At 38.2% G+C, this 8943-nt stretch overlaps 1 protein-coding gene across 1 annotated transcript; it reads left to right on the top strand.

The window, feature by feature from the left end:
• Positions 1-1006: 1006 nt before the first annotated feature.
• LOC147568555 (protein SCAR2-like) lies at positions 1007-8569 on the top strand. The gene is made up of 9 exons (XM_086654968.1): positions 1007-1424; positions 2431-2594; positions 3550-3676; positions 3751-3877; positions 4069-4130; positions 4251-7491; positions 7587-7673; positions 8066-8170; positions 8255-8569. Exons 1-9 carry the CDS (start codon positions 1270-1272, stop codon positions 8306-8308), a joined length of 4122 nt encoding a protein of 1373 aa, XP_086511094.1. The 5' UTR covers positions 1007-1269; the 3' UTR covers positions 8309-8569.
• Positions 8570-8943: the final 374 nt, after the last annotated feature.

Genomic DNA, 8943 nt, shown 5'->3' with positions numbered 1-8943 from the left:
ATGTCCCCCTATTTTTCGTAAATTCAAATATGGCCCCCTTTTTTAATGTAAATGTCAGAACTACCCTTCTTATAAATATTTTTCAAAATAAAATTAAATAAAAAACATAAAGTTCCTCAACAGACCTACCTCCGGCGAAGGGATACCCCTTCGCTGAAGTGTTTAGAGAGAGATCTTTTTTTTTTTCAAAATAAAATTATAACTCCACCTTTTGGATTCTAGACCTAATAATCAAATGGTTCAGAGCTTTAGATAACAATTGTGATTTGTGAAAAAATGGTTTACCAAATAGAGATCTTCTTCACCTCTTTCTTTTTCTTCTACATTATAAGGTAAGGTTGTGAAGAAGGACAATGTGGCTATATCTAATAGAGGTTTTAGTCATTTACTTTTGAAGAATAAAAAAATTTAAAGAAATATAGAAGTCTGTAAAAAGTAGCCGAGTAATCGAAAAGTACTTTTTTTTTTTTCTGTTTCTAATAGTGATCTCGTACGGATTAGTGTAAATCGCAGATATTAGACACACACTTTTATTTATACAAAGATAAAGGTTTTTAATTTGTTGAAAATTATTAAGATATACTGTTACTTATAGAACATTTTTAAGTAACAGTTAATGTCATTTATTAACTTAACATGTCATTTTGGTATCTGACCTAGTCCATGTTTTCTAGGCTAGCCAGGCCTAAGTTTGAATCCTGGCTCCGCTCCTAGGTAGGGCTAAAGACCCCGTCCAAACTCCAAAGTAATGTAGGCCCTCAGATTACACATAGGACCTCTCACAATTTGGACTCTTTCCGGGGACCTACAACAGTTTGGCCAGGGGTCATTGCACCCTAGATGAAATACTAAGTAGTAGGTATACATTAAATGTTACTTAGATTTGGTAGATCTACCAAAGAAGTTCAAAAGAAAGAGATAACCGTGAGATATTACAAACTTTCGGTGGTCCACTAAAAATGAACGGTGGAGATTTCTTAAATTTGTCATCTTATGTATTAATAGCGAAACATCGAAACACTAATGATGTCTTTTATAGATTTTGGCTTTCCAAAATTGTTACCAATAAAGTGGTCACTCCATTTTTACGTGCAAGTGTCCATTTTATACGGAGTTAACGTGCGCTTCATTTGCAGAGAAGGCGCATTTTAAGGGGAAAAAAATACTATTGAAATTCATTCTTCATCTCAGTTCTCAGTTCTCACACACTCTCTAATGGTGGAAGTCGATAATTTCTGAAACTTAGGGTTTCTGTTAGTGGTTTAAGAAATGCCATTGTCTAAGTTCCTGTTAAGGAATGAGTACTGCTTGGGGGATCCAAAGCTGTATAAAGTCGCCGATAAGAATGACCCAGAAGCGGTTCTTGAAGGTGTTTCAATGGCTGGACTTGTTGGAGTTTTGCGTCAGTTAGGAGACCTTGCTGAGTGAGTTTCTTCTTCTTCTTCTTCTGTTATTTCTTTCCTTTTTGATTGTTTTGAGTGTTTTGAAATTAGAATGTTGAAAGAGGTCATGAGTTTCAAAATTTGAAGATTCTTGGTGATGGGTACTTAATTTTTGAGTAATTGAAGACTTTTAAAGAGTTTGATTTTTTGTGAGAATCATTGATCTAAACCATTATTTGTATGTTCAGTCTGGAATTTAGGAAATTAGGTTAGTGTTTTGGATGTAGAGGAGTTTAATTTCTTGGTACTTTTAGTTAGTTTAGTGTTTGGGGAACTCAAAGATAGAAGTAAGGGTTCTAATTTGTCTTCCTGGTGATGAATTTTTGAGTTTTTCTAAGCCATAAAGAGCATAATTTATTTCAGACTGGCGTTCTTGGTGATATTTTTGGGAGATTAGTCCCACATGAATAGAGATTGCTCTCATAACCAAGAATACAATCCATCCATTGGCCATTACCAATTGGTTTTGAGTAGTATGTTTATTGACATCTTGATTAGAAAGCTAGGTCCACATTGACAAGCCCATGACAACATCTGCTCCACGTCCGCCAACAAGAGAACCCTTGATAGGCTCAAAAAATGCCACAGGTATGGCGGCATGCGGAAATAGTCTCAGATGGACAAAGGGTACTCTTATGACCAAGAATGTAATATATATATATATATATTGCCTGTTGGTTTTGTCTGGACTATGGAAATCCAAATATATGAGTTATCTTAGGTCTTTTCTTCACTCTTATTCGTTATTTCTCACTTCAGTATAGTCACTTTATATATGCATACTTCGGTGGAGAAGATAGGCCAGCCATTGAGTATTCAAGTTTGAACTTTCTATTTGATTGCTCAAATCAGAAGAAAGAAAGGATCTTTTGTCAAGAATTATTGTGTTTATATGTTTTATTTATTGGTTTATTGTACCATTCCCGACAATGTACCATTAATATTATTAGCATTTTTTCGATGAGTGATTTTCTTTTTGGTGCACAAGATTCGCTGCTGGAATATTCAACGACCTGCATGAAGACGTGATAGCCACTGCATCTAGGGGCCATGAACTGAAGATTCGTGTCCAACAACTAGAGGCAGAGTTCCCATTTGTGGAGAAAGCATTTTTCTCACAAACTGATCATTCCCTTTTCCTATACAACGATGGTCAGTAATTCATCTCACTATTCTCCTGCACATTGTGTACAATTTGCTATTTGTTGGCGAAGGAAGGAAATAAGTGGCATGCCATTTTGTGCACTTGTTTGTTGCAATTTGCATTTCATTTGATCATTAGAAGAGATTTTGGGAGATTTCAACAAAATATATAAATTAGGAGAAACCCTCAGATATGTTGGTTATATTCTCTTATACCATTCAATGTTTAAAAACTTTTTTCCGCCTCAGGGCGGTAGGCTCCTAAGATGTGAAACGGCATCGTGATGCGTAAAAGGCATACATTTTTTGTTTAAAAGTCACCAAATGTATAGAAAGATAACATACTCGTTTTTTCTTTGCTATTATAATCTAAAGTCTTTGGTGTTTAATAACCAAAACAGCAATTTTTTAATGTCGCGTACTAGCAAAAACTCCAAAGCTCTCGAAAGGAACAAGAGCATTATATATGAATATGATGACATTTTCATTTCGAAATTCCGTAAGAAGACAAGAGACCCGATGAGAGATTGAAAAGAAACCTTGGGGACAAGTGCAATTCAGTTTAAACATAGCCATCTTGTGAGACATACCTCTCAGGCTTGAGGCGTTTTGCATCAAGGCGTACGCCTCACAAAGAAAATGCTTACATTTTGTTGAGTATGAAAACAGCGTACACATCAAGGCACGAAGGCAGCGAACTGATTCAAGGCGCGCCTCAAGGCGTATGCCTTGACCAAATTTTAAAACGCTGATACCATCTATTTTTATTCGATATGATCAGATATACTGAAATTTTAATTATTTAGGAAATGTTTTTTTTTTATGCATGAATTCGTCATTGAAGGGTTCAATAACATATATATGCAATGTTAAGTTTCTCGTCAGGAAAAGGTTATTATGGTCGAAATTTGTCCCCTTAATTAAAATGATTGAAGGTGTTTATTTTGTTGATACATGATTGAAGGCATTGACTGGCATCCTTCAAGTTCCCGAGATAATCAGAATCTAATTGCTCAAGGAGAATTGCCTAGATCTGTTATGGACTCTTACGAAGAATGTCGAGGTCCACCTCGGTTATTTTTGTTGGACAGGTACGATAACTTCATTCCTCCTCCCTCAGGCAGCATATTATTTTGAATCTTATTGATTGTCGTCCTTCTCTTAGGTTTGACACTGGGGGTGCTGGGACATGTTTAAAACGGTACTCTGATCCTTCAGTCTTTAAAGCGGCTTTTTCTTCCTCCGAGTCACCAAAAGCTGAGTTTCATAACGAAATGAAGCGCAAAGCCAGGGTAAGTCATTGCTAGAAACGTTAGCATGTACTGTGCCCTCCACAGAGATGAGCTAAGGGTTCGAGGATGATCCACAAAATATCATACTGCTCTAAAACTCTCAAATTTGATGAGTTTAAAAGTTTAACTGTGAGGCAAACATTTTCCTCTAAGATCTATAACAGGCAGTCATTTTCAATTCATTCTTGCAGAGAAAAGGATCAAATTGGAAGACCCGAGAACCACCCGAAGAATTTGCAAAAACCCATGCCAAGTAAGGGCCTCAGGTTTCTTGTCTGTCCCAGTGTTATCTATCTATCTATCTATCTATCTATCTTTCTTGGTAGTTTTAACTAATTAATTTTGGTTACTAAGACGCTGTGTGATGATTCAGATCGCATCAGTTGTTTGAGGAAGAACTTAACCAGGCCAGCATAAATGTTCCGTTGAATCGTCTGAAACTGAAGAAAAGGCAATTGGATGGTTTCCTATTTGACACAATAAATGGCCAAAGCTACATGGAGAGATTTTTGGAGGCTCATTCAGCCATGCATGACGATGTGGGTCATGAAGTTGAGCTCTGCACGAGAAGTCCAGACAACCAATTGCCGATGAGAAAGGAAAAAATCCTAGAAATGTGCAAGGATGATATAGGTGAGGATATCATCAAGGAAACAACTTTAAAAGAGCTGACTGTAAGGACCTCTAACTTCTACAAAGTGGATGATAAGAAGGAAGAGATTGGTTTTGGGATTAGTCGAACTGAAGGAAAAGCTGATGGGTATCGATCAGATGATGTAACCAGTGAGATTGACACTTACTTGGATGCCCTTGCCACCCTGGAATCAGAAATTGAAACTGACAGTGAATGTAGACTAACAAATAAGCGAACCTTCTTTCACATTGAGAAGAAGATGATGGGTTCCAGCAGCAGTGAAGAACAGGAGCTTCAAAATCGTTTTTCAGATTCGCATTCGGTTGGAAATTCTAGTGCATCAGATGAGAGAAGCAACTCATTGAGAAGAGGAAGATCTAGTTTTTCTTATTCTGATAGTCCAAGTAGTTCAGTTAAGAATGTTTTGTTGGATGATGATGTGGCAGCAAAATTAGACCCATTCACGGGATTTGTTGATATATCTTCTGCGAAGCTTGCAACTAGTTGTTCGGGGAATTTAAATTCCAATGACAATTTTCGTGAAGCATCTGAGATCCCAAGTTACAGATCTGCATTTGGAGCAGTATCTTGTGATTCACCTCTCTCGGATTCAACTTCTACCCACTCCGGTAAATTTGCTAAAGAATCTCCAAATGCTGATAGTTTAGGGTCTTCTTCAAATCCTGAAGATGAAGACAACATAAGTAGTGATCTACCTTGTAGAGGTGTTTCAGATTTTCCTTCTCAGTCAGGAGACTGTTTGTCCTCTGCGATGTCTATGGAGGTTCAATCTACAGGAGTGCTGGATATAGGGCTTCCTAGTGAATCTTCTGATTATTTCCTTCATCGTCCTACTTTTCCAAAGTTGAATATTGAACAGAGGGACAACAATGATGTTATTGTAGAAATGCCTCTGAAAGAATGTGAAGAAGGTAATTGTTCTCACGAAGATTTGATTAATGGGAATCTGGATTACTCACTTTCTGTTGGTTTGGCTTCAGAAAAACAGTTTAATGATCTGGCAGAACAAAACCCTGGAAACAATTTCAGTGCCATATCCTCGTCTGGGTGTTCACTTGGTTCTCCCAAGGGTAGCGAGGTGGATGACGTGAAGTGTGTCTACCAGAATGCTTACTTACCAGTAGTGGAAGGTAATTCGAGGACTGGTGGTTCAGTAGATCTGGGAGGTCTGGATATAACAAATGAGGCCTCACCATCTGAATTTGTTTCAACAACAGTTGATGTGACCTGCTTGGATATTGGAGGATTTGCAGTATCTCCAACTCCACACCAGGAACCAGAAACTGAGGCTTATTTGGAGTTAGCTGATACGAGTTTTTATGAAATGAGAAGCCCTAGACCATCTTGTTCTGGTTCAGATTCACAAGAAGCAGTGATGGACCCGGAACGACTTCCCCTTTCGGATTCCAAACCACTGCTCTCTATTCCGGAGTCAAAATCCAGTCCTGGTTTGGCACCCAATTTTGTTCATAGTTTGATGGTGGTTGAAAACCAAACACATTTGCATCTCGATGATGCAGAGGATGGGGAAAATGAGAGAGAGTCACAGTTGGGACTATCTCGGACTGATGTTTCCACAAGTGTAGAAAATGCCAAGTCTTCATCGGCCCATTCTCTCCTGGAGCCAGGAGCTCCTCTTAGAGAAGCCTTGGAGTTAGAAGATAATCGACCTATCGAGGAGTCTTTGCTTGCAGATGAAGAGGATACCAAGTTGTTTATTCCTGAAAGTGACACATTGCAACTTCCGAGTACCGTCACTTGTAATGATCATTTCTTGGACGGATCTTTGGGGTATTTGTCGTCTGAACATCTCAGACAGCTACCAGAATCATACTTCTTGGAAGTACTTGCTAGCCAGAGAGTTGGCTGCTCTGAGCCATCTGGTAGTTCCCTTCAGTACTTCCCCAGTTTCGACCTTCTTCATGGAGCAACCCACCAACAATTGTCCGAACCAAAGAGTACAAGGCTAGTATTAGATACTCCTTTACCTGATCTTGAAGCTAATCTTATGGAGATTCCACCATTTCCACCTCTTCCACCTATAGAATGGAGGATAGGTAAGACTCGACAACGGTCTCTTGTGTCAGAGAAAGATATGGCTCCGTCTAGTCTTAATCCTTGCTCAGTACTAACTACAGGTGAGCAAGGTCAATGTGGTTTTGCTGAATTAGCTGGGGAGTTTGAGCAGCCTCTGAACCCATTCTTAGTGAAGGATGAAAAACTTCTTAATCGTGTCGAGGACAGAGAATTAGTCAACAGTAGTCCCAACCCACTCCCCTTACCAAGAACAATGGTTGGAGATGAAAAGAGCACTCAGGATTTCCATACTTTAGAGGCTAAACTAGAACAATCTCTGAGCCCAGCCCTATCACCACCCACAGACAATGAGAAATCTCCAAGTTGTTCCCTTGATTCAGAGAGAAATTTGGTCCTTCCTTTTTCTAATGGCGTTATCCCTCCAAGTAATTTAGATGTGGAGGCTCAATGCTCCTCCTTATATTTGGATGGTGAAGTAGTGCAACCTTCAAACTTGTTCGAGAAACCTCAAGATACTAATGAGTTGGCTTCTTTACCAACTAATGGAGTTATGAATTCTCAACAGTCTTCCGTTGATCTAGAGGAAGAAATGGAGCAACCATTAAACTCACTACAATTTATACAAGACAGAGAAGATGAGAAGCTTGGAGATACTCTCCTAAATTCTGAGGAAGAAAAGGATTATCACCCTTATCATTTCAAACCATCATCTACAATGGAAAAAGAGAACCCACATTGGACTCTTGAAAACGAAATAACTCGACATGTTACTTTATCTTTAGAAGAAGGAATGATGTGGCAACCTAAACTATATGTAATGCCACCGTTTGAGGAAGAGAAACCAAAGGCAAATCTTAAAGTCTGGCTTCACAGACCACGAGACCCTCTCATACAAGCGGTTGCTTCTCATGATAAAAGCACGGTAACTGTGGTCTAGCATATAATTAAGCCTTTTGATAATTCATAAATTACTGTACATTTTGGTTCTAAAGAGTTGAATTATTTAATGATTTGCAGTTGAGGAAGGTAAGCGAACTGGTTCAGCCTCAAGTTGAGCCAAAGGTGGATGAAAGAGATTCATTGCTACAACAGATAAGGGCGCAGGTAACTAGAATTTTCTTGTTTTTAGGTGTTTATTTGTTTTTTATTTTCGTTTTTGAAGTTCAGATATAAAATCAGACTGGATTTCTGAATTGATCGAGTTAGGTTTTTTATTTGTATCTAGCTCGTGATTCTAACTTGTCCGAATGGCTCAATCGGGCTGATTTTGGGTTCATTTGGGTCAGAGATAGAGTAAGTTATTTAGGAGCACATTGTCTGAATTACTATAAATGACTGTTGAGCTCCTGACCAAAACAAGCCAGACCCAGATAGGGCAAAAGCAAACGAGGCAGACTCGGATAATAAAAGAAATCCACCTTAGTATTTTGTCTGAGTTCTGAGTAGTCTTCCAGAGTACTTCTGATCATGCAAATTGCACCTTGTTTTTCTTTTAGTCATTCAATCTGAAACCCACAGTAGCAACAAGACCCAATACTCAAGCTGTTAAAAGCAATTTGAGAGTTACTGCCATTCTGGAAAAAGCACAAGCTATTCGCCAGGTGAGTTTCAATTTATATTAACTCTACCCGTCCCTTTCTCTCCAATCCAACTTCTGCTTTATGATTTCTCTTACTATGAAATAGGCCTTGGCTGGGAGCGACGAAGAAGATGATTCTGAAAGTTGGAGCGATTCATGAAAGATGGGGAAACCTTTACCATGTCGTGAGAGAACCTAACTAGGACTGTAAGCTGTATCATAGTTTTCACCCTTCACCAGTCTGCTCTGCTCAATATCGACTATCTAGTGTACATATCTTTTTCTTGTTAAAATGTTTTCAGTGATTAAATATGTTGTATCTTACCCACGAAAAATCATGGGATTAAATGGTGAACTGCTACAATCAGTAGGAGACTCTTTAGTATCTGCTTATAAATATATGATCTTGTTCTCTTTGTTATTTCTGTTTCTATAGTATATTTTCTTAGTGCTGGTTGGTTTGCTTGTAATATGACTTAAATCTTGTGTGTCATCATCCTCTTTCTTTTTAGAAGTTCATCATCTTCATTTGAGATGTGGATTGATTAGAATCTCTGGCATGATTCAAGCAATCTTTGATTTTTTTAGGAGTTGTTAGTAAAGGGTAAATCTGGTGGGCCGTCGGTGATGTTTTTCTTTTCAGACCCAGATTTCAAATCTAGCACAATATCTGAATAGACTTTAGAATGTTCTTTCTTGTATTCCTTTCGTATGTCTTTGCCTTGATTGTATGAAAGAAATTGAACCAGCAAGAGATCTAATTTTAAAGACATAAATATGATATTAGGAAAATGG

This window comes from Eschscholzia californica, unplaced genomic scaffold, assembly GCF_041429995.1.
Source record: "Eschscholzia californica isolate CP2 unplaced genomic scaffold, dmEscCali1.0.p SCAF_1, whole genome shotgun sequence".
In the NCBI taxonomy this organism is placed as follows: domain Eukaryota; kingdom Viridiplantae; phylum Streptophyta; class Magnoliopsida; order Ranunculales; family Papaveraceae; genus Eschscholzia; species Eschscholzia californica.
This window is presented reverse-complemented; position numbering and strand designations above follow the sequence as displayed.

Excerpts from the sequence above, each read along its gene's own strand:
- LOC147568555 (XM_086654968.1), top strand. The coding sequence starts at position 1,270 with ATGCCATTGTCTAAGTTCCTGTTAAGGAATGAGTACTGCTTGGGGGAT. Across the intron at positions 3,677-3,750 it reads CGGTTATTTTTGTTGGACAG|GTTTGACACTGGGGGTGCTG; the intron begins GTACGATAACTT and ends TCCTTCTCTTAG. Across the intron at positions 8,171-8,254 it reads AAGCACAAGCTATTCGCCAG|GCCTTGGCTGGGAGCGACGA; the intron begins GTGAGTTTCAAT and ends ACTATGAAATAG.